Source organism: Bos mutus, chromosome 8 (assembly GCF_027580195.1).
Source record: "Bos mutus isolate GX-2022 chromosome 8, NWIPB_WYAK_1.1, whole genome shotgun sequence".
Lineage (NCBI taxonomy): Eukaryota > Metazoa > Chordata > Mammalia > Artiodactyla > Bovidae > Bos > Bos mutus.
Genome location: NC_091624.1, coordinates 29659095 through 29685862, shown reverse-complemented (window position 1 = coordinate 29685862; position 26768 = coordinate 29659095). Strand labels below are relative to the sequence as shown.

Here is a 26768-nt window from a genome sequence, read left to right as displayed (position 1 = left end):
GTCAAAAATCTCATCCTTGTGTGTTTAAACCACAACTTACACTGAAGAGTTGCTTGTGAAATTCTTTTGCACAAAGCCTGGACAGGCTGAAACCTTACCATTGCAAGTAAACAACTAAAGATCTACCAAAAATAATTTAAAAATTAAAGCAATTTGCTAGACTCAGAAAAGTAAACGAGCCTTGAGTGGATTCTCCAGGGTTGACTTCAGATTCAACACATCCTGGATATAAGTGAAATAAAACTCCAGTTCCTGATTACCCTAATATAAAACCTGGGATAGAGCTGGCAGTAGTTTGATGCTTTTTCACATAAGTATTTTTACACTGTAATAATGAAAACAGATGAAGAAGTTAAATGAATATCTACAGTCTAAAAGGCCAAAATTTTAAAGTAAGGAAAAGGAATTCACACAATGGTTCCAACTATGCTAAAAAGATGTCTGAGACTGGAATGAAATATAAAATGCACCAAAAATAATAATGACAGGAGAATGTATGGTTACGTGATATTTCTTTCCATCTTTAAATTTTTATATCATGGTTATTGTATTTTTAAAAGGAAAACAAATTATAAAGGGTTTAAGAATGAGCATGTACTTTAAATTGTAAATTAAAGTAAGTTTTTATTCAAAGCAACTTTTAAAATTACAGCATGTTTATTCTTATGCTGTTAACTCTGCCAAACTACAACTTAGCCATATGAAGCATAAAACACTTCAAAAATTTGAATGTAAACCACATTTTTAACACACCTCAAATTTTAGATGCCAATGTATTTTTCCAAATATATAGCTTATATCAAAAAAGGAACATTTTAAATATTTCTATAGTAAATAATTGTAATAATTTCTTAAAACTTCCAATTATAAAAATAAAAATGTGAATATAACTATTATAATTGACAAAAGCTGACAGGAGAAACAAACAAAAACTCTTACTTTTGAGGGCCTTAAATTTTATTATGTGTGAACAGGCAAATATTTGTATTTTTTAAATTCCTACTGCATTTCCTTCTTTAGGTAAATTCATTAAATTTCCCAAAACCAATGAAGCTTTTTATAGTTCATTTAAGTCATATTTGAGAGGAAAAATTCTAGAGAAAAATGTTGAAACCTAAACCAAGAAAATTCAGATGCTATAGTCTGTGCTCATAAGTGCTCCAAGTTAAAATTCTATATACCAGATTACAAAAAAAAAATTCTTAGACCATTACAAATATAAATTCTCTTATTACAAAAAAAAAAAAAAACCTCAAGATTTGTAATTTACTGTACAGAGGAATTACATTTTTAAAGTATGTCCTCATCATACACATTATTTGTTACTATTATCTTTCATACTTTTGCCTCATTTCAGTACATTTACATACATCCCCTTCCCCATGGCTACATGTTTTAAACTATCTGTGTACTGCAACACATTGGGATTTTGAGATAAAGAAGCCTACATTTTAGATGTTTAAACTACATCTGTAGGCTACTACTTCAATACAAAAAAAAGAAAAAAAGGCACTGACGAGCCCTTATTTCTCTTATTGTGATGTTTACTCCAATTAAGCAATCTATAAAATTACCATGCTATGCATGTTATTGAGTTTCTGCTTAAAACAAGGTAAAATGATGGAAGTTTATGCCTACATAAAGGAGGTGAACTACTCTGCTCTTCATTTTTCTATTCATGCTTCAGTACATAAAGTGGTGTTTAAAAATTTCATCTATTTTGGAAAAAATTATTTAAAACCACCACACAAGTTAACACACTTGCAGTTAAAACTATTCCGGAAGCCTACTTATTTGAGTAGCTAATATTTTCTGCAGTGTTTAACTGATAGCTAAATTTAGTGAACACAAAATAGCTTGGCATGTTATTCTGAAGTAAAGCAAGAAGGTGGCTTTATGCACTGAAAATATAAATAGGAGGCTTCCATTTGCTAATAATTCTAAACAAGCAGTACATTTAAATTTAGTGTTTGCTAACAAAAGATCTAAAACGGTTCACTACAAAACAACCCTGTAGATGTCCCTTTTATTAATAAAAATCCAAGTGCCAAATCTCATTACAGGGCCCATAATATATTTTTAAAATACCGATTACCAAGTTACCTAGACTTTGCAAGATTAATCATTCGATTTCAGCAAATGAGAAACATGAAATGTGCAAAAGTTCCCAAGTTAACAAGCTAGGGATGACAAGTGCTTTCAAACCTAAACATCATAGTGAGTTGTAAAACCTCAGAAAGAGAGAATAAGACTGATTTCAATACAATTTTGAAAATTTTTAACTACTGTTCATCTTACCAAGATCTTCAAATATCTGTTTTCTTCCAAAGTCCCAAAGTTAGAAAGTCTTCTGAAAGTCAGTTTTCCATCTCTAGTCTTATTAGGCACACTATTTTGCAATTTTAAAATACATACCTTACTCACATCTTATACTTTCTGCTTGCTTCAGTGTTTACAGTATTATTAAACATACTAATATACATTGTTAAAAATGATCTTATAAATAATCTATTTAAACCTTCTTTGGCTACATGTACCATGCTTTTTTTTTCCCCCATACAAGTGTCTTATTCAGAAAGTGCTTTCTGTGAGAACTGCTTCCAATGAATGCATTAAACTTGCAAAATCTAGCCTCCCACAATACGTAGTTTTCTACCCTGTACTAGAAGTCCCATATTTACAAAATATTTTAAACTTTACAACAAATCTTTTACCATATAAAAAAGTGCAATTCTCTCTCACCCCATATTCTGGGGCAATGACATTCTTCATACATTTCTACAGAATAGCAGCCTATGATAAGCAAATAAGGTGCTTAGCTTATGCCCAAGGATCTACTTTTTAAGTACGCTGGGCAGTACTTTTGTACAGTGGAAGAGTCAGTGTTCGGGCTACTGGCGGAGCGGAGCTCCCGTCAGGTTGGCGAGCTCGATGAGAGCGAGGGCTCCGTGCAGGCGCTCCCGCTGCTCCTGGAGCCGCCGCTGCGCACCACTCTTCTCGTCGTCTTCCTCGTCAGACTGGAGATACTCCAGCGGGTCCTGCTGCTCCTGGTCAGCCTTCTGAACCAGCTTTCCTTTCAAGGTGGGAGTGCGCTGCTCTCGTGTTTCCCAGTACCTGTAATGAAATGCATCCGCATTACTTACACGCATAGATAAGACTCTCCAATGTTCACTTTTCTAAAAAAAAAAAGGGAGTGGAGGGGGTCTTTACTACAGTATTATTTTGTGTGTTTCAGTTTATAAAGTTACAAAGTGAATATGTTACATGTTTCCATGCTGCTGCTGCTGCTGCTAAGTCGTGTCAGTCGTGTCCGACTCTGTGTGACCCGATAGACGGCAGACCACTAGGCTCCTCTGTCCCTGGGATTCTCCAGGCAAGAACACTGGAGTGGGTTGCCATTTCCTTCTCCACATGTTTCCATCAGTTCAGTTCAGTCGCTCAGTCGTGTCTGACTCTTTGCAACCCCATGAATCGCAGCACGCCAGGCTTCCCTGTCCATCACCAACTCCCAGAGTTCACTCAGACTCACGTCCATCAAGTCAGTGATGCCATCCAGCCATCTCATCCTCTGTCGTCCCCTTCTCCTCCTGCCCCCAATCCCTCCCAGCATCAGGGTCTTTTCCAATGAGTCAATTTTTCACATGAGGTGGCCAAAGTACTGGAGTTTCAGCTTTAGCATCAGTCCTTCCAAAGAACACCCAGGACCGATCTCCTTTAGAATGGATTGGTTGGATCTCCTTGCAGTCCAAGGGACTCTCAAGAGTCTTCTCCAACACCACAGTTCAAAAACATCAATTCTTTGGTGCTCAGCCTTCTTCACAGTCCAACTCTCACATCCATACATGACCACTGGAAAAACCATAGCCTTGACTAGACGGACCTTTGTTGGCAAAGTAATGTCTCTGCTTTTCAATATGCTATCTAGGTTGGATATAACTTTCCTTCCAAGAAGTAAGCGTCTTTTAATTTCATGGCTGCAGTCACCATCTGCTGTGATTCCATAACAGAGGGGAAAACTCAAGTTCAGGAAGCTGAAGGACTTGCTTAGAATTCCACAGTCAACAAATAGCAGCTCAGACTCAGCTCTGGAGTCATGTGTTTTCATCATTAAACTGATTTCAAGATCACATGTGAAACAGACTAGAGTAAAATATAGAAATAGAATAATCATAGAAGCCTATTTATCCTTTCCACAGAGGGATGTTGGCTTCTGATAGAGCAAATTATGAGAAAGTTAAACCCACCAAAAAGAGCACAACTGGATTAATAAGGGTAACACATAGAGCTTATTCAAGAATTTAAGAGCACCATCATTATTCTATTGCATGGTCAACTGATAACTCACAAGAGAAAATGCAAATATTCCACCGTTTTTGAAAACCAAAGAAAGGCATATTTAAATCACAGTTCCATTACCTACAAAAATGTCCATTCATGTTCATAGCAGCTTTATTTGTAATAGCCAAAACCAACATAAAGGCCCATCAAGAGGTGAATGAATAAATAATTGGAGTTATGGCCATCCAACAGATTACTGCACAGCTATAAAAAGGAATGAACTTATACACTCAACAACACCATGACTCTCAAAATAATTTACGCTGGTTGAAAGAAGCCAACCAAGTACATAGTGGGCAATTCCATTTGTATAAAACTCTAGAAAATGTGAGCGAACTGTACAGAGAGAAAGCAGATGAGTGTTTTGGGGGGCTGACAGTGGCAGGGAGATGCAGGCTTACATCAGAGGATTACGAAGGGACATGAGGAGGCTTGTGGAAGTGATGGGTATGCTCACTATCTTGATTTTGGTGATGGTTTCACATATATCTACATATGTCAAAGCACATCAAATTATGTGCTTTAAATGTGTACAATTTATTGTTTGACAATTATGCCTCAATAAAGCTGTTTTTAAAATTACATACAAAAAAAGAAAAATTACAACTACCAGATTTCAGGAAACCCAGACTACTCAAACTAGAAAACTTGGAAATACTAAGAAATATAAAAAGAGAAATGCAAGAAGTTCAATATGACTTCAAGGACAACTAGAAAAGGAAAACAGCAAAATACAAGTCAGCAAGATCAGCAAGAACTAGGTAAGGGCTTTGAATGCTATAATAAAGGGTTTAGACTTCATACTGAGAACCATATTAGCATTTTAGAAAGACTGCTCTGGCAGCAGCATGAAGTACAGATTGAGAAGACTTAAGTGGCTGAATCTGAGAGTTGTAAAGGAAGTAGAATCCATAGGTTTGTCACTGAGTAGATGGGAGAAAAATAAGGTAAAGACAAAGATAACTAGTTAGTTTCTGGCTTGGGCAAAATTAGATTTAATGGGGCAGTGGAGGCCAGCAAGGTGCAATACTTGAGACAAACCCAATCCCTGCCTTTGTGGAGCTTATGATCCTGCAGGGAAGATAGTCATTGAATAAATAAATGTGTGATGGAGGTTTTGAGATAGAAAATACAATGTGTTATAAAATCATCTGTTAAGTGGATTTAACCTTATTTGTTTTGAGGGTTACTGGGTAGGTTAGGGAAGAACTTCCTGAAGTGATGTTTAATCTGAGTAAGAAATGAAGAATGAACAGAGTGGCTAAATGAAGAAAGAAGTGAGGACAAAGGGCTAGAAACTATGGGAACAGTGCTGTAGAGAGACAAGGAACCCAAGTGGCTGGAGACAGTTGTGTTCTAGAGGAAGGCAGAACCACAGATCATAATTAGGGATTCTAGAGTTTATCCTCAGTGCAGAGGAGACTAGTGAAGCTAGGGAATGGCACAATCAGCTGCTGCTGGTGTGTGAGGACTCCTTAAATCAAAACATCCTTACAGGAATGTTTTTATACTGGTCCCTTTGTTGCCATTAAAAAAAAAGAAACTGGATGCTTTGGGAAATTTTACTTTAGAAGAACCTCTAGTCTCTCTCTCTCTAATAATCAATACATCACTAAATTCAATATAAAGAAAATGAAGACGGATTGTACTAATGACAAATGAAATGCAACACATAAAAAACATTCTTTTCAAATGGGGTAAACCCTTGCTTTTAAATACATTGTGGTCTGGGCACTCAGACTAATATCATACAGTAGTCTTCTATCGCACACAGATCCAAATAAAACTCCTGCCAATTCTGTGCTTTAAAGAAATAAAGTGCCATTTCAAGTTATTTTTAAAAAACGTGTACAAAAGCAACTTAAACTGATAGAACTGTGTAAGTCCCCAGCTTTAACCCGCACACTGGGCAGTGTTCCACTGTAGACTGCAGAGAGAGCCTTACTTTGCCAACCACTCAGCGGCAGCCTGGTTATCCACAGCCTGGGGCTTACTGAGAGCATCTGTGGGCTCCTCGCGCTTCAGCCTGGCATAAGGGTGCTTCGGACAGTGGCGGTTTGCATGGGTGAATCTGCTTAGGCAGCCTTCAAAACACAGAAGGAAACACACTTCATCAGAATCTGGATATCCAGCAGACATGGAAAGCGTTCAGTTTCACTGGTATCCAAAAAAAATAAAATAAGATGATGAGATTTATCATTCTGTAACTTGAGAAAAAAAAAAATAACCTTAAGCTGGTATTACCAATGCCACTGAGAGGAAGGTGAAGACGGTTCTTTCACTTCCTGGTCATTGCAATGTAAATGCATTAAACCCCAGGGGAAAGTAATTTATTAGCACAAGTCATAAAAATATTCAAAAATCTCTGACCCAGGAATTTCGTTCTTGGCATCTGTCATAAAAAAATCCCAAAAGGTAAATAAAGCTTTAAATAGGAAAACAGGCCTCTTGTGTTTGTTGATAACAAGCAAATTTTAAAAGCAAATTAAATATTCAATATCTAACACTGAGGCAATCGTTATGTATATGTGCTATATTTGTAACAACTGATATTAATCAAGAAAACCACAGAGCAACAGAACAAAACTGTATTGAATTTCAAATATAACTGTGTAAAAATGTACATAAGAAAAACAGATTAAGAAACTGGTAAAACAGTAAGTAAACACTTAAGAAAAGTGTTAAGAAATAACCAACAGTAGCAATGTTGAGCTGGTAAAATCCACCCCACCCCTGCCCCTCCTGAAAATTTAGACAATAATGTGCTTCCTTCAGTTTAACAGTTAAAAAGTTTAACACCAAAGTAAAAGCCTATGCTAAAGGCTGTATTTACTTGAATAGTTTTCTACTGCCTGCAATTGATTATAGATTTTTAATTGCCCTTTATAAAGATTTTCACCTAAAAAGAATACTTTACTTAAAAATCAATCATTTCCCAGCAATTGAGCCTGGATCACATATTAGCAAGGAAATATTAACTTAAGAGGTTTGATAAAATCTCTATCAAAAATTTCACTTCCTAAAAATTCAAGCAAAAGATATTTTAACCTTTAACTCACAAACGGTTATTCCATAAACTTAACTTCTAACAACTTCTAACACCATACCGTTTTCTGAACAAACAAAAGGTTTTTCTCCGGTGTGAAGACGCTGATGGGTTTTGAGCTGTCCACTTTGAACAAAGGCTTTTCCACAGTCTGGATAGTCACACAGATAAGGTCTCTCACCTAAGTAAACAGATGTTATATTTATGAGACAATAAGGTGGGGAGGGGGAAGAGGCAGGGAGAGAGAATCAACCTTTACATAAGTCATGACTGCAAACAACAATAAAACATGCTACAGCCTCTACAGAGCTGCAAATGGAAGTGCTAAGGGCACACTTGGATAATATGAAGCAGCTAATCACTCTGGAAGCACAATGTTTTCTTTAGCCCTTGAGCTTTTAGGTACCGAGGTTCACAATCTTCGCAGTTATCATCTTTAGCTTATCCCATATTTCTCCCTGCAGTCTAAGTCGCTAGCTCTTGCTGATTATTTAAAATGTCTCCACTGCCACCCTCCTCTGGTCAGACTGGTCACCCCCCACCTAGAAGGAAGCCTGGCTGGTCGCTAGTCTCTGCCTCTGTGTACCACTTTTGGAGTAGATGACACAGAGCACTTGCTTTTTCCATCCAAGAACTCTCTAAAACCACCCCAAACCCTACTATTCTCCTTGAACAAGCAAAAACGGTCTGCTGACTTTTAAATGGCCCTCTAATACCTGCACTGTAGCTACTGGGTTTGGGAGCAGGGTTTATCTTAACTTCCCTCCTGGAGATTCATTCCAGCCATGAGGCAGTTCCCTACCTTCTATTCCTTGAAATCCCTGTCTTTTCTGCCCATTCAAATCTTCCCAATCCAGTAGGCTCCCAGTGAAACTACTTCTACCCCCACCGCCCCCACCTCCAAATAATTCAGCAACATATCCCTCCACTAACTTAGTATCCTATATTGTTTCTGTATCATGAACTCTCCTTATACAAAGACGAATAGCACCTTGTACTCAATTTCAATTTCTGTACACGGCATAGTGTCAGGCTAAACAAAGTGCTCAAAAAGGTTGTTGTTCAATCATAATTAAACTTACTTCCTGAATAAACATTCTTTGGTCAACAATTATACATTGGTTCTTCCAATATGACTCAAAGAACAGTAATGAGTCTTCCCTAAATTTTTTATTTAGAAATGTACTAAATGAATGTAACAGTTGGACACAAGTTAATAAACATAGACTAGAGTAAGAGAAAAGTTTTTCTACTCTCTGAAAGCATATACCATTAGAACTTAACTATAGCATGGATATCTTGGGCTCAGGTCCCTGGTACACAGTGTAATAGGCGTAGAAGTATTGGGTGGCGCACAATGGATCAGTGGTAGATCAGTACTGGACTCAAGCACCTTTTTATTATGCCACGTCATCTTGAATCGTGGCAACTGATTCCACACTGGCAACATGTACTCTATAGCTGTGAACCGCTTATTTGGGGTTATTTCAGGCTGCTGCTGCTGCTAAGTCACTTCAGTCGTGTCCGACTCTGTGTGACCCCATAGACAGCAGCCCACCAGGCTCCTATGTCCCTGGGATTCTCCAGGCAAAAATATTGAAGTGGGTTGCCATTTCCTTCTCCATATTTCAGGCTAAGTTGATTGAAAAAAATTCTCAGAGTCAGATATGCATGAAATAATAGTTTTACTGAATGGTACCTGAATTCAAAACCTCTTGGCCACCTTAGTTTACAATGATTCAAAATTAAAACTTTACCCCTTTTCAGAAATTTAGCTAAGAACACCTATATTCTAGCATGTCATTGAACTATATCTTTTCAAAAACTAAAAGAAAAAAGAAACAGGTGATAACCATAAACATAGTGGAACAAACAGGGGACTACAGGTTAAAAACACAAATTCTATGGCCACCTCATGTGAAAAGTTGACTCACTGGAAAAGACTGATGCTGGGAGAGATTGGGGGCAGGAGGAGAAGGGAAGACAGAGGATGAGATGGCTGGATGGCATCAATGACTCGATGGACCTGAGTCTGAGTGAACTCTGGGAGTTGGTGATGGATAGGGAGGCCTGGCGTGCTGCGATTCATGGGGTCTCAAAGAGTCAGACACGACTGAGTGACTGAACTGAACCGAACTGAACAGACCAAGAGAAATAGAATGAGAACCACTTCTAATGGCCACATTCACAAAGTAATAAAAAACAGGTAAAATGAACTTAACTATACACTTTATTTAACTCAATACATCTAAAATTTAATCATTTCAATTTGTAATCATTATCAAAAGTTATTAAGGACATTGTTTACTCTTTTTTTCATACTAAGTGTATTTTATGCATACTGCTCATCTCAATCTGGACGAGCCACAGTTCAAGTGCTCAAGGGCCACATACGTTACTGTATTGGCAGTATACTTCTAGACTAAAGAGTATGAGAAGTTATAAGTCAGTGGTAATTGGGTGCTTTCGTGCCTCAGTTTCCTCATCTGTAAATTTTTTGATGTCATTATTAGAAATATATGGCTCCTTCAGGGACCCACTTTCTCTGTGGCAAGAACAAGACCCTCTTTATATTATCTTTTTCTTCTCTGTATGGTATTTTAAATGCAAGTATGACTTCTTCACACAAATAAAGATATATGATAGTCTTGGGATAACTACCTACAATACATTTATTTCTGAAAAATTACTTCACCTTAGATTCAAATATCCTGATGGCACTGAGGACTCTAGACATTCTATTAAAAATTTGACTATTAGTGATTTAGGATTTGACTTACAAATCAGTTTTAACAGTCAAACAGACAACTTAAAGGCATATCAAGTAAAATTTGGATAGATAGGAGAGAACCATATTTAGTAATAATACTCCTGTGACAGCTACACTAATTACCATGACAACTTTAGAAATCACATGGTATCAATGTTCAGAACTATCCCTCCCCACCAAAAGAGAACCTGACTATATGGTGCCCGCTTTTAAAATCTTACAATAAGGAAATGTGAGGCAACTAAAAAATTAATTTATAGGCCTAAACATCAAATCAGCTTTCATTTAAGTGTCACTTTTGGCATTCGCTAAAATTTGCTCAACTTACCTGTATGAGTCCTTTTGTGAGCCTGGAGTGATTTCTCCCGTGGAAACACCCTATTACAGATGTTACAACGGATTCTGCTGGACGAATGCTCTCCTTCATTTATTAAATCCCGTACAGTATCTGCTCTGGGTCTACCACGTCGGATTCCATCCTGTTAACAATTTGTAAAACATTAATATAATTTATTTCACTCCACTCATTAAAATATAGTATCATAATTCAGGCATACTTTGTGTCAGTTCAATTCAGTCGCTCAGTCATGTTTGACTCTTTGCAACCCCATGAATCGCAGCACGCCAGGCCTCCCTGTCCATCACCAACTCCTGGAGTCTACCCAAACTCATGTCCATCAAGTCGGTGATGCCACCCAGCCATCTCATCCTCTGTCGTCCCCTTCTCCTCCTGCCCTCAATCCCTCCCAGCATCAGGGTCTTTTCCAATGAGTCAACTCTTCGAATCAGGTGGCCAAAGTATTGGAGTTTCAGCTTCAGCATCAGTCCTTCCAATGAACACCCAGGACTGATCTCCTTTAGGATGGACTGGTTGGATCTCCTTGCAGTCCAAGGGACTCTCAAGAGTCTTCTCCAACACCACAGTTCAAAAGCATCAATTCTTTGGTGCTCAGCTTTCTTTATAGTCCAACTCTCACATCCATTCATGACTACTGGAAAAACCACAGCCTTGACTAGACAGACCTTTGTTGGCAAAGTAATGTCTCTGCTTTTTAATATGCTGTCTAGGTTGGTCATAACTTTCCTTCCAAGGACTAAGCGTGTTTTAATTTCATGGCTGCAATCACCATCTGCAGTGATTTTGGAGCCCAGAAAAATAAAGTCAGCCACTGTTTCCCCATCTATTTCCCATGAAGTGATGGGACCAGATGCCATGATCTTAGTTTTCTGAATGTTGAGCTTTAAGCCAACTTTTCACTCTCCTCTTTCACTCTCATCAAGAGGCTCTGTAGTTCTTCACTTTCTGCCATAAGGGTGGTGTCATCTGCATATCTGAGCTTATTGATATTTCTCCCGGCAATCTTGATTCCAGCTTGTGCTTCTTAGTTAAATAAGCAGGGTGACAATATACAGCCTTGACGTACTCCTTTTCCTATTTGGAACCAGTCTGTTGTTCCACGTCCAGTTCTAACTGTTGCTTCCTGACCTGCATACAAATTTCTCAAGAGGCAGGTCAGGCGGTCTGGTATTCCCATCTCTTTCAGAATTTTCCACAGTTTATTGTGATCCACACAGTCAAAGGCTTTGGCATAGTCAATAAAACAGAAATAGATGTTTTTCTGGAACTCTCTTGCTTTTTCGATGATCCAGCAGATGTTGGCAATTTGATCTCTGGTTCCTCTGCCTTTTCTAAAACCAGCCTGAACATCTGGAAGTTCACGGTTCACATATTGCTGAAGCTTGGCTTGGAGAATTTTGAGCATTACTTTAGTAGCGTGTGCTGCTGCTGCTAAGTCGCTTCAGTCGTGTTCGACTCTGTGCGACCCCAAAGACAGCAGCCCACAAGGCTCCCCCGTCCCTGGGATTCTCCAGGCAAGAACACTGGAGTGGGTTGCCATATTGTGCGGTAGTTTGAGCATTCTTTGGCATTGCCTTTCTTTGGGATTGGAATGAAAAGCACTTTGCAGACACTGCATTTATTACAATTGAAGGATTTGTAGCAACTCTGTGTAGTCAGATGGTAGTTAGCATTTTTTAGAAATAAATTTTTTTTTTTTTTTTTTTTTGGCTGCTCTGGGTCTTCATTGCTGTGTGCCGGCTTTCTGTAGTTGTGGCAAGCAGGGGTTACTCTCTAGTTGCAGTGTGCGGGCTTCTCATTGTGGTAATTTCTCTTGTTGCAGTTCCTGGGCTCTAAAGCACAGGCTCAGTAGTTGTGGCACACAGGCTCAGTTGCCCCACAGCATGTGGTATCCTCCTGGACCATGGATCAAACCCATGTCCCCTGAATTGGCAGGTGGATTCTTAACCACTGGACCACCAGCGAAGCACCGGAGTGTTTTTTTGGACAGCAAGGATCAAACCAGTCGATTCTAAAGAAAATCAATCCTAAATACTCATTGGAAGGACTGATGCTGGAGCTGAAGCTCCAGTACTTTGCCCATTTGCTGCAAAGAGCAGATTCCTTGGAAAAGACCCTGATGCTGGGAAAGACTGAAGGCAGGAGGAGAAGTGGGGGAACAGAAGATGAGATGGTTGGATTGTCATTGTTGTCATTGACTCAATGGACATGAGTCTGAAAAAACTCTGGGAGATACTGAAGGACAGGGAGGCCTGGAGTGCTGCAGTCCATGGAGTTGCAAAGAGTCAGACATGACTTAGCAACTGAACAACATTTTTTTTTTTTAGACATAATGCTATTGCACACTAAAGAAACTATAGTATAAACATAACTTTTTATTCACTAAGAAACCAAAAAAGTTGCGTGACTTGCTTTATTGCAGTATTGGCTTTACTGCAGCAGTCTAGGACTAAACCCACAGAATCTCAAAGGTGTGCCTGTAAATAACCATTTAACACCTTTCTTCAGTGACATCAGTGAAATGGCAGAGTAGGTAGTTTCAAGGTCCCAACCCCCACAAATCACTGAAAAATCAAGCAAAAACTGCCAAAATCAGCTTTGTCACAACTCCAGAAAATAATCAGAAATTTACAGCAACTCAGCCAACAATAACTCAAGAAACTGGCAATGTAAAACTGCAGGAAAGTTGTGTAGCACACTTAACAACTCCTTGCCCCACCCTCTCCTCACAGTGGTCTTTGAAGATAGTTGTCTTCATTCTCAGTGTAGGATCCCTTCATTCTCAGTGTAGGATCCCAGTCCCTGGTTCAAGAGAGAAGACTTTATATTCTGAAAGAATTGTGTTTGCCTGTTTTCCCCAGCCTGGAGGCTACCTGAAGCTCTGACTAACTTAGAACTCTCTCTGGGCAGAAAAGTGGCTACATGGAGGGCATCTCTCCAAAACCTTGTAAGGCCAATAACAACTTACTGCCACCTGGGGAAAAAGATTTCAACAAAGGCACACAGACACACCAAAAGCCTGGGAGGACAAGCTGGGGAGAGAATTTCTTCGGGAAGTTAGGGCATTGAAAAGTGCCCACATATCCTAAAGGAAGGAATTTAGAAAGCCACATACTTGCCCAGCACAGGAATCATACTCAGAAAAGATCTGAGAAGAATCAAAGCTTTCACTTCTGACTGATTTTTAGGCTCAGCACAAGCAAGAAATGAAGGTTAAAACAGAACTGTAAACAGTCTGGCTAAGTATATAAGGAGAGCTACAGCACAGAACCATTCTGCAAAGTTAAAGGCTTTTACTTTTTTACTTTGTTTTTCTTTCTCCACCACTCCCCCGCCCCCCGCCCAACCCTGCCCTCTGTTTGGTTCCAAGCACTCAAGAAAATCTCAAAATATGAGCTGATCTCAAGCTAAAGAAAACAGACTTCAGAGAACAAATGCAACAAAGAGTTTACAAAAATAGTTTAGAAAAGTCACCAAACAACTACAAACCACAGTACACAACTAAAACAAACTCTGAGGAGAGAGAATTTGATTTCCAGAGCTACTCCTTCATAATACTCAAAACACCCAGTTTTCAACAATATATCACAAAGCATGCAAAGAAAAAAAAAATACAACCCATGCATAAGAGTTAATTTTTCCTACGAGGAAGCAGACCTTGGGCTTACTAGTCAAAGAAGTTAAATAAACTGTCTTAAATACGTGGAAAGAGGTAATAGAAACCATGGACAAAGAACAAAAGAAAACCAGGAGAACTCTGTTTCAACAAACAGAGAATGCCAATAAAGAAACAAATGATGTTTAAAATATAGAAATTCTAGAACTAAAAAATACAATAACCGAAATGAAGAAGAAAAAAAAAAATTCACTCCAGAGTGTTAATGGCAGATTTGAACTGGCAGGAGGAAAGAACCAGCAAATTCAAAAATAGGTCAACTATTTTTAATCCAGTTTGAGGAACAGACAAAGAATGAACAGGGCCAAGGCACCAGTAAGACATCAAGTGTCTTATGGGCCCATTTGGGCTGCTAAAACAAAATACTACACACTGGGAAACTTATAAACAACAGAAATTTATTTCTCACAGTTCTTGTGGTTGTAAAGTCCAAGGTTAAGGTGCCGGCATGGTCAGGTGAGTGACTACTTCCTGGTTCACAGCCAGTGCCTTCTTGCTGTGTCCTCACGTGGCAGAAGCGGGCAGGAGAGCTCTCCAGGGCTTCTTTCATAACGGCTTTAATTCTGTTTATGAGGGCTCCACCTCCATGACCTAACCACCTCCCAAAGGCCCCATCTCCTAACACCATCATTTTGGGGGTCAGGATCTCAACACACAAATTTAGGGGGACACCTTAGCATTAAGCTTATCAACACACACACACAATCAGAGATCCAGAGGCAAGAGGAAATAGGGCAGAAAGAATATTTAAAGATATAATGGCTGCAAACTTCCCAGAGTTGATAAGACACAAGTCTAAACCCCCAAGAAGGTCAATCAACTTCTATAATAAACACAAAGAGAGATGCAAAGGGAGACATAATCAAACAATCAAAAGACAAAGACTCTGGAAGCAGTTTTTATCATGCCTACAAATTCTAAATAGGATTAATAGCTGATTTCTCAGGAGAAATTGTAGAAATCAGTGGGATATGTTTAAAGTGCTGGGAGGGAAAAAAATCAAACAATAATCTTATATTCAACAAAACTATTGTTAAAAAATGAAGACATTAAGCATTCCAAGATAAACGCGAAGAGTTCATTGCTAGCAGATCTGCCCTACAATAAATCTGAAGGGAGTTAATTCTTTAGGCAAAAATGAAAAGACACTAGACAATTACTCAAAGCCATACAAAGAAATAAACAACACCAGGTAACTACCTAAGCTAGAAGTATTGTACTTTGGGCTTATAACGTCTCTCTTCTGTCCTATATAAAAGGCAAATGCCAAGTGTATTAAAAAATAATAAATCTTTGTTAGTGGGAACACAATATAAGGTGTAATTGTGACAACAATAACAAAAATGGAGAGAAACAGAAATATATGGGAGCAGAACTTTTGTATACTATTGGAACTAAGGTGATATTAATTCAAAATAGATTTTTTTCACATTTTTAAGAAGTTAAGCAAAATTCCCAAGGTCATCACTAAAAAGAAGAAAGGAAGGAAAAGAATACCAGAAAAGGAAACAAGAAAGGAAAGAAAACGATAAACTACAAAAAACTCAATCACAAAAGGAGGCAGTAATGGAGGAATTCATAAACACAATAGGTATAAGACATATAGAAAACAAAAAGGGAGTAGTTCTTCCTCATAAGTAATCACTTTAAATGTAAATTGATTAAATTCTACAAATAAAAAGCACAGGTTGGCAGAATGGATTTTTTTTTTTTTTAATGAACCAACTATATGCTATCGACAAGAAACTCACCTTAGAGCCAAAAACATAAAAAGGTTAAAAGTGAAAGGATGAAAAAGAGAACAATTATAAACACATGCATACCTAACAACAGAGCTCCAAAGATATATGAAGCAAAAACTGGCAGAACTGAAAATAGAATGAGATAATTCAAAAAAGCTGGAGATTTTCACTTTCAATTAATGGATAGGACAACTAGACAGGTCAACAAAGACAAAGAAGACTTGAACAACACTATGAACCAACTACACCTAACAGACATGTGCAGAACATTTCACACAAAAACAGAGAAATACCCATTTTTCTCAAGTGCACATGGAGCATTTCCCAAGACAGACCATATGTTGGGCCCAAAGCAAGTATCAGTAAATTTTAAAAGATTGAAATCATCCAAAGCATCTTCTCTGACACACATGGAATGAAACTATAAACCGGTAACTGAAAGAAACTGGAAAACACATAAAATATGTGGTAATTAAACACTCTGAAATAGCCAATGGGTCAAAGAGATCTTATACACAGGTTCAATGCAATCCGTATTAAAATCCCAAAGGTCTTTGCAGAAATGGAAAAAGCAATCCTCTACTCATGGAACTGCAAGAGGTTCTAAGTAGGCAAAACAATATTTTAAAAGAACAAAGCAGGAGGACTCACACTTACAAAACCTATTGCAAAGCAATGGAAATTAAGACAGTGTGGTACTGGTGTAAGGATAGACATAGGCCAATGAAATGAAATAGAGAGTCAAGAAATAAACCCTTATTCTATGGCCAACTGATTTTCAACAAGGGTGCCAAGAACACTCAATGGGGAAAGAACAGCTCTTCAACAGTTCTTAGATAACTGGATTTCTTCCTGCAAAAGAATGAAATCGTACCTCACACAATATATCAAAAATTAACTCAAAACGCATCACACCAAAATGTGAAAGCTGAAACTTTAAAACTCTTTTTAAAAAAATGAAAAGGGATAAATATTCATGACCTCAGATTTGACAGTGGATTCTTAGATGTGGCACCAATAGCATAAGCAACAGAAGAATACACAAACTGGACTTGAAATTAAAAACATTTGCACGTCAAAAGACATTATCAAGAAAGTGAAAAGACAACCTAGAGAATGGGATATGATAAGTTGCAAATCATTTATCTGATAGGTTTCAGTATCTAGAATATATAAAGAACTTTTGCAACACAACAAAAAGAAAACTCAAATAAAAAAGGGGCAAAGGACTTGAATAGACATTTCTCCAAAGCAGTTATATTGATACATATGGCCAGCAAGGTCATGGAAATACAAATCAAAACCACAGTTCAGGTTAATTATACTTCAGTAAAGCCTGAAGAGAAAAAAAAATAAAAAAAAAAAACAGTGAAATACTATTTCACACCAACTCAATTATATTAAAAAAAAAAAAAAAAAAACCACCAGGAACATAAGTAGGAAATAAGGTGATTTTTGACATGAATGTGGAGAAACTGGAAACTTCTGCTGGTGGGACTGTAAAGTGGTTTAGCCATTGTGAAAGAGATTGACAGTGTGATACAGTATCATATATATATATGTACATATACACATACAATGGAATGTTATTCAGTCATAGAAACAGTCATACATGCTACATGGTGGATGACCCTCAGAAAACAGTATACTAAATAAAAGAAGTCAGACACAGAAGGCCACATATTGTATGATCTATGTTATAAGATGTCCAGACAGAAAACAGTTGGTGTTTTTCAGAGACTGCCTATAGAGGGGAAAAGCGAGTGGCTAAATAATGAATAAGCAACTTTCTTTGGGGGTGATGAAAATGTTTTGAAGCTTGATATAGGTGGTAGTTTCACAACCTTGTGAACTACTAAATGTTAGTGAATTACAATTTAAGATGGTCAATTTTATGCTATGTAAATGTCAGCTCAATTAAAAAAAAAAAAAAAAACTAAAGAGCTCAGAACATACTATGGCCTTTAGTTAATAATGTATCAATTTGGTTCATTAATTACAGTGAATGTGGGACTTCCCTAGGGGTCCAGTGGCTGAGATTCTGCACTCCCAATGCAGGGGGCCCAGATTTGATCCCTGGTTGGGGAATTAGATGGCACATGCCACAAATGAGACCTGTGTAGCAAATTTTTATTTTGTGTAGCAAAATAAAAATATATTGAGCACAACATGTATCAAAATGATGTAAGATAATGGCAACAGAGGAGACTGGGTACATGCTTTATGGGAACTCCTTGTACTGTCTTAAGATTTCTAGGTATCTAAAACTAATCAACCATAAGCATTTACTTGAAAAAAAAAAAAGCTTTCTTCCCAGGTAAGTTACATTTTTACACATACAAGTTATATATAAAAAATAACACCTACATCCAAACTGAAGATGTCTTTACTGCTTTCCATATAAAAACCTAAAGTCTTCCTAAAGCTTAAAAACATCGCCTGAAACCTTGATAATAAGCAAGATTCCCTTCAGTCAATGTTCACCTTGAAAGAAAAGCATAATCTCAATATGGATGAGTATCTTATAGGATAAATCATGTCTAAATATTCATAGATATTAAAACCTATTTTGCCAACAGCTTAGAGATGGAAGCAACCTAAATGTCCACTGACAAATGAATGGACAAAGGAAATGTGATATTTTCTTATTATTCGGCCTTAAAAAAGGCAAGTCTGTCATATGCTACAACATGGATGAACATTAAGGACATTATTCCAAGTGAAATAAATCACAAAAAGATAAATACTACATGATTCCACTTACATGAGGTATCTAAAGAATTTCAAAACTCTTAAAACAGAAGCAGAATGGTGGTTGTCAGGATCCAGAATGGAGAAAATGGGAGCTAGATGGGTATAGTTTCAGTTTCACAAGATAAAAAAGTTCTGGAGTTCTATTATGACAATGTTCATATAGTTAGTACTTTAAAATGGTTAAGTTGGTAAATTTTTTGTTTTTTCTTTTTTGCCACAAAAGTGAAAAAAGAAAAAAAGAATGTAAGAAAGCACTGTGGCAGATTATTAACAATGTTAAAATATTCACTGCCCCTCCCTCCTGTCAGCCCCATGGAGGCCAACTTGGCCATATGGCTTTGCTTTGACCAATAAAACATGAGTGGAAATTACATGTGTGACCTCTGAGCAAAAGGTTTACAAGCCATCACAAGGTTCTACCATCTCTCTTCCTGCTCCACCTTAAGACTCACATGTCCCAGGTAGGGAACATTCCCTTCTAGGTCCCAGAATGACAGGATAAAGAGCACCCTCACAGGATGCATAATACAAGATTTGCATAGGTTGAGATTGAGATTTTGAGGTTGTATTCTGCAGCATGGTTTAGCCTAAGCTAACTGACTCAGGTACGTTGTTAATATATGTTTGTCGATGGGATAAAAATCTCACCCATTCTCCACAATAACTGTATAAATTGTTGCTGGTTATGGTATCATGGGGCTTCCCTGATAGCTCAGCTGGTAAAGAATCTGCCTGCAATGTGGGAGACCTGGGTTTGATCCCTGGGTTGGGAAGATCCCTTGGAGAAGGGAATGGCTACCCACTCCAGTATTCTGGCTTGGAGAGTTCCATGGACTATAGTCCATGGGGTCTCAAAGAGTCGGACATGACTGAGCAACCTTCACTTCACTTCATGGTATCATGAATAATTGTTTTAAATATTGTTTTAAATGCAAAATAAACAAACCATCTATGATCCATAAAAATCACAGGTGATTGGTTCTGTTAAGAAAGAAATGGAACATGAAATAAGGTTAATTAAAAACTTTAGTGATTCAGCTCCACCACAGCAAAAAGGATCATTTCCCTACTGTTTTTTAAATACATAAAACATACTATTCACTGTATTACAATTTGAAATAACTGATTTAGTATCAAATAAGTAAACTATTTAATATCAAAATTTTAAGATTACCCATTATTATTTTCTGTTTTTGGTTAAAAAAAAATTAACAAGCATGTTTTACAGTGGGGGAACATTTTTTGTTTAAGTTAACTGTTTGGTCGCTTCCCAGTAACTCTAAGATCTTGTCTCAGCTACAAACCACATGTTCATTTTCCAAATGAGAAATAGAGCTGAAAAATGCAACATAATCCAACATCTCAGTGATATGCAGGTAAAGCTTCACTAAATGTATTCTTTTAGCTAAGAAAATTAAGCAAGGCAAGTAATCATCTGATACCCTAAATAAATGAAAAAAGAGCATCTTTTAACCATATATACAAAAATGTCACTCTAAGAAAACTTTTCATTTCAGCCTTAGCAATTAAAAACAAAAGCATGTTTCCATGTACATTTTGACAATAACAAAGTGTTAACTCATCAGTGACTAAGTATACTTGTAATTTAAGAGACAAACCTTGTCAAGACTACTTGATGATCTGCAAAAATAATAATAATAATAAATAATTAGAAACTCTAACATATCTTATTGCCGCCACTGCTGCTGCTGCTGCTAAGTCGCTACAGTTGTGTCTGACTCTGGCGACCCCGTAGACGGCAGCCCACCAGGCTCCCCCATCCCTGGGATTCTCCAGGCAAGAACACTGGAGTGGGTTGCCATTTCCTTCTCCAACTCATGAAAGTGAAAAGTTAAAGTGAAGTTGCTCAAGCACATCCGACTCCTAGTGACCCCATGGACTGCAGCCTACCAGGCTCCTCCGTCCATGGGATTTTCCAGGCAAGAGTACTGGAGTGGGGTGCCATTGCCTTCTCCGTATCTTAGTGCTATTATGTGGCAACTGCTGCAAAATAAGCTACTAGAAAGAAGTAAAATAAATATATTGCTAAAAATGTTTGCATATCTCAGCAATTTTAATTTTTAAAACAATCCCAATACCACCAGAAGGTATTGCTAAAAATGTTTGCATATCTCAGCAATTTTAATTTTTAAAACAATCCAATACCACCAGAAGGTAGTGATTTTAAAATGTTCTCTAAAATATGTCACGATAAATGTTTTATTTTCAAACATCAATAACTTTAAAAAGTTATTTAATAAAGTTTGAGTTATTTCTCAAGACACTTAGAATAATGTACACATTTCCCTAGGCTTTAGAAAAAGTTATATTCAAACTTGATGTTCGCATGATTACTAAAAACACTAAAAGTTCTTGACACATTTTTTACAAAGCAAAATTTGAATAAAGTACACAAACAACCTGGAAGGAAAAGAAAAACAGTTTTCAGTGGAAGAGGTGTATACCTTCTTGTTTTTATGAGAAAATGTAAATAGATCTTATTTCCCTTTTCCAATTCAGATTTGATCCAAATTTCCTGTGGCTCACATATCTGCTTCCTAATGCCATCTGTTACTTTGACTTATCTTCACAACTTTACAAATCTTAATTTGTATCTATCTATTGTGGAAAATTTTGAAAGAGATGGGAATACCAGACCACCTGACCTGCCTCTTGAGAAATCTGTATGCAGGTCAGGAAGCAACAGTTAGAACTGGACATGGAACAACAGACTGGTTCCAAATAGGAAAAGGAGTACGTCAAGGCTGTATATTGTCACCCTGCTTATTTAACTTATATGCAGAGTACATCCTGAGAAACGCTGGGCTAGAAGAAGCACAAGCTGGAATCAAGATTGCCAGGAGAAATATCAATAATCTCAGATATGCAGATGACACCACCCTTATGGCAGGAAGTGAAGAGGAACTAAAGAGCCTCTTGATGAGAGTGAAAGAGGAGAGTGAAAAAGTTGGCTTAAAGCTCAACATTCAGAAAACTTAAGATCATGGCATCTGGTCCCATCACTTCATGGGAAATAGATGGGGAAACAGTGGCTGACTTTATTTTTTGGGGCTCCAAAATCACTGCAGATGGTGACTGCAGTCATGAAATTCAAAGACGCTTACTCCTTGGAAGGAAAGTTATGACCAACCTAGATAGCATATTCAAAAGCAGAGATATTACTTTGCCAACAAAGGTCGGCCTAGTCAAGGCTATGGTTTTTCCAGTGGTCATGTATGGATGTGAGAGTTGGGCTGTGAAGAAAGCTGAGCGCCGAAGAATTGATGCTTTTGAACTGTGGTGTTGGAGAAGACTCTTGAGAGTCCCTTGGACTGCAAGGAGATCCAACCAGTCCACCCTAAAGGAGATCAGTCCTGGGTGTTCATTGGAAGGACTGATGCTGAAGCTGAAACTCCAATACTTTGGCCAACTCATGCGAAGAGCTGACTCATTGGAAAAGATCCTGATGCTGGGAGGGATTGGGGGCAGGAGGAGAAGGGGACGACAGAGGATGAGATGGCTGGATGGCATCACCAACTTGATGGACACGAGTTTGGGTAAACTCCGGGAGTTGGTGATGGACAGGGAGGCCTGGCGTGCTGCGACTCATGGGTTTGCAAAGAGTCGGATACGACTGAGCGACTGAACTGAACTGAACTGAACTGACTGATTGCATGTACTCTCATAAAGCACTTCAATTGAGATATCATTTTGAATAGTGTATTATATAAGTCTACTTGCATCTTCTTTTTTGGGGGGTGCACTGGGTGTTCATTGCTACATGCTGGCTTTCTCTAGTTGCAGTAAGAAGGGGCTGCTTCTAGTCATGGTGCATGGGCTTCTTATCACACTGGTTTCTCTTGTTGCAGAGCACAGGCTGTTCTGGAGTATGTAGGCTTCAGTGTTGTGGTGCATGGGCTTAGTTTCCCTGCTGCATGTGAAATCTTCCTGGACTAGGGATTGAACCCATGTTTCCTGCATTGGCAGACGGGTTCTTAACCACTGGACCACCAAGAAAGTCCGTTTTTCCTTTTCCTTTTTTGGACAAGCCACCCAGCATACAGGATCTTAGTTCCCCCACCAGGAGTTGACCAGGGATCAAACCCATGCCTCCTACAGTGGAAGAAGAGTCCTAACCACTGGACTACCAGGAAATTTCCTACTTGAATCTTAATGTTAAAGGAAAAAACCAAAAAACTCTAAAGTCAACTCACAGAAGCAGTATCATGTAGGGATTAAGAGTAAGAGCTTTAAAAGGTTCCAATCAGTTCTGCTGCTTATCATATGATATTAACTTTGGGGACTTCTCTAATTCTTTTCATCAGATAAACAAGGTAAATTGATTAAAAAATTCAAAACAATCAACACAAAGTCTGGTGGTTTGCTCTGCAAGGCAATGAATAATAAATAGTGGCTACTGTGTTGATGAAACATGTTAATACGATGTTATGTTTAAATATGGTGGTGATCAAAACTACTGGCTACTACAAGGCTATGGGCTACTACAAGGCTAAGTACAGTTCAGACGTTTAAAATGATCTGTGATAGAAAGGTGAAACAGGATAGGCAGCTGGCAGGTCTTGAAGGGTAAATCTGAGGATGTGCAGAGAAGTCAAACTACACAGGTCCCACAGTGGAAAAATAACTTCATGAATGCAATCTGAGTAAAGGGCACAAGCTATGGGGGCTTGGAATATCCTTTGCCAGAGGAATATTAGACCTGCTCCCTTCCGTCCCAGAATTCTACAACCTGGGGAGAGACAGTGGTAATATATAACTGTATCCCAATAGTGCTAAACAATCTTGTGATGAGGGGCCAAAATAAGCTGGCAGAAGATGAATATTTTCCCCACAGGCAGGGGAGGCAAAAATTGGGCAGCAACAAACAAAAAAGCAAGGACTGAGACGCTGAAGCCTCCCTTCCCAGCAGTGGTAACAAACAGTGAATGAACACAAATGTTCTCAAACCCATAGCAGTTATTGCCTCTTACCCAAATACTGAGAGAAGGGGACGGGGGGAGGGGGCCAGAGGAAAGCATGCTATTGGCACCAACTATATCTCAGACTTGTTTTCCATCTTCCCAAAATGTGAGCAGATTCAACCACTATGATTCACTCATGCATGTGGAGATAAAAGAACTATGAGTACTTTAGAAAAGCAAAACAAAAGAATTAGACTAAAACTAAAGAATGTACTGATCATAAATCAAACTAGGTAACTGCCTTAAAGCAAAGTATATTCCAGACCTTCCCCCATCAGGATGGAGATGCTAAATGAATGAATTTTTTGGAGCTGTATTTGGATTCTTCACTGATAAAAGGATCAACTTGTCTAACAATTTATGAAACAATTATAGTATGAAGGACTGTGAGGAGGGAAAAAAGTAACATGTATAAAAAGCTTTTTACATGTTTTTCATTAACTTGTACTATATTTTACCTCTGATAAATAGACAAAGTAAAAATAAAATTCAAACTCATGCATTATTAAGAACTTTTTTTTAAAGATTTATGTGAAGATAGACTGTTTGGGGCCAAAAATCCAAACCAAACAAACAACAAAAAAACCCCATACCTACAGAATTTCATTTATCTATGATAACATTAACCTCCTTGGATAATCCAAAATTAGATTCAGTTATAATCAAGAATAAAATAATAGATGCAAAATCATCTACAAGTAAATTATGCATACATGTCTTTATGTTGCTCAACTATATAACCTACTATACGTTTTTTCAAGTGGTAAACATGTAAATGTATTAATATGGAAAAATACCTAGGCTACCCAGCCAGCTTATTAAAGCCTATTTAGAGACAGCACACTGTGATTGCTCACTTCACAAATTCAGCACTAATATAAATATTTCTACTACTTCTTTCAAATTTTTACTCAAGTATAGCTTTAAGAGTTGAAGTGTGTCAAGACATATAGCTGTATAATTACAGTTCTTTAATAACAATGCAATTAGTAACAAAGTGTACCAATTTCCTCAGGGCTCAACAGAGTTTCAATATCTTTGCTACTGTGTGTAAAATGATGACCAACTTGTTTCAATTTATACAGTATTTGCCAATATAGATGTACTTATCCACAAGGTGATTTATCTTTAACAAACTGCTTACCTTATATAGCCACTTAACTAATAGAACTTGAATGCTGGACTTGTATCAGCAATACTCACACAAATACTTCTCTGTTATTGTTTAGTAGCTAACTCGTGTCCGACTCTACTATGACCCCATGGACTGAACCACCCAGGTTCCGCTGTTCATGGGATTTCCCAGGCAACAATACCGGAGTGGGTTGCCATTTCCTTCTCCAGGGAAATTCTTCCTCACCCAGGGATGGAACTCGCGTCTCCTGCCTTAGCAGGCCGATTCTTTACCACTGAGCCACCATGGAAGCCCTGCTTCAGAACTTGGAGCCACAAAAACGCGTCTATCCTATCAGCATTCCTGCTACCTAGCTGTGTACCTTGGGGAGCTCCCTTCACCAATACCTCTAAGTATCAATTGCCTGATCCGTAAATTGTAGGTTTGAATCCTTCCCGGTTCTAAAACAGACTGCGTCTCCAAGCAATTTGAAGTCGGTGACAACAGCGTCCGATTCCACTCTGTGCTCTCATAACTTAGCAAAGTTGTACGCTTACTTAGTACAACTGGGAGCCCAGTTGTACCCGCTGGGTAAGATTTAAGTCCCTTCTTGTTCTTCGGCCGTCTCCGCAAGGCATCTTTAGCAGGGTCGTGGTGTCTGCAGTGATGAAGCAGAAACGGCGCAACCCCTCCCTTCCTGCACCCAGAGGAACAGTTGAAGGCCTGCGGCCCCCTCCCGCCCTCTCCCTCCAGAGAGGACTCAGCGGTGAGCCGAACGGCTGACAAAGCCGGCTGACCATTCCGGTCCGTGACCCCCAGGCCGCGTTCCCGCCCACTGCACCTGCTGGCCAGTGGCTTCCGTTCCGCTGGGCCTCCCCAAACCCCTGCCGAAGTCACATGACTGAAGTCCAGTCCCGCCCCCGAGTGCGGGGGCCAGATTTTTGGCGCGCGGCAGTGACGTCAGCGTCCTGTCACCCGCCACCGCCCGCCCCCACCGCAGCCAAAGAGACCTCGCGTTTTTAACTCGGCCCCGCCCCGCCCGCCGAGTCCGCGGGCGCTGCCGGCCCCGCAGCGCCGTTAACGGGCCTCGACTGCCCCGCGCCCCGCCCGCCCGCGCCACTTACCTTGAGGTGGCCGCTGTCCGGGCTGCTTGCCTCCTCCTCGTCTTCACCTCCCGAGGCGGCGGCGGCCGAGACGGTGGGCGGCGGCGCGCCCCGTCCGCGAAGCCCCAGGTGCTCGGCGGTGGCGGCGGCCGCAGGCAAGGCAGCCGAGGCTGCGCCCCCGGAGGCTCCGGGGCTGAGCGTCACGTTGTGCGCGTTCTCGCCCCAGCGCCACGGGTACACCATGAAGTCGCTGAAGCCAGGGCTGGTGGGGATGAGCGGAGGCGGCGGCTCTGGCTCCCCTCCGCCGCCGCATGTGGGCTTGATCGGGGTCGTCCTGATGACCGACACCAGCACCCGCTTCGGGGAATCCTGGCAGAAGATGACGGGCGGCGGCTGAGGGGCGTTGTCCGCCATCTGCGCCTCCACACCCCGGATCATTGCCTGGCCCGGATCCGCAGCTCCGGCGGCCGTGGGCCGCACTCCCCGAGGCCGGGTCTGGTCCTTGCTCCGCTCGCCGGCGCTGCTCCGAGTTGCTGGCTCTCAGTCTTGCCGGCTCTTAGTCCCGCCGGCTCATGGCAGGCGGACGTTTCCTGGAACTCTCCTGCGCTGCGGCCAGTGAAGGAACAGAACGGCTCGGCCGGACCAGACGGTCAGGGCTGGACCCCCAACCCTTGGGTCAAACCCGCTCTCCGCTGTTTATACTCTCCAACGCAGGCTGCAGCTGCAGGAAGCAGCGGGCGGCTTGCCTTTGCGATGACAGGGAAGCTGGACGCGAGGCGCCGAGCCCCCGAAAATAACAACCTGCCGCCGGGGTCCCTACTCCTGTTTTTCCCGCGTTACATTTCGCGCCTGGGCGGAACCAATCACCGCAAGGCCCCTGCCCGC

The 26768-nt window shown here is 39.6% G+C and overlaps 1 protein-coding gene across 2 annotated transcripts; it reads right to left on the bottom strand.

Moving 5' to 3' along the window:
- Nucleotides 1-604: 604 nt before the first annotated feature.
- Nucleotides 605-26481, bottom strand: ZNF367 (zinc finger protein 367). 2 transcript variants are annotated; one of them, XM_070375311.1, is made up of 5 exons: nt 25905-26481; nt 10483-10633; nt 7446-7565; nt 6284-6422; nt 605-3114 (listed from the first exon to the last, which is right to left on the bottom strand). In XM_070375311.1, exons 1-5 carry the CDS (start codon nt 26319-26321, stop codon nt 2892-2894), a joined length of 1050 nt encoding a protein of 349 aa, XP_070231412.1. In that variant the 5' UTR covers nt 26322-26481; the 3' UTR covers nt 605-2891. The 2 variants fall into 2 exon arrangements, with proteins under 2 accessions (XP_070231412.1, XP_005904127.2); XM_005904065.3 differs by lacking the exon at nt 25905-26481 and adding an exon at nt 14598-15652.
- Nucleotides 26482-26768: the final 287 nt, after the last annotated feature.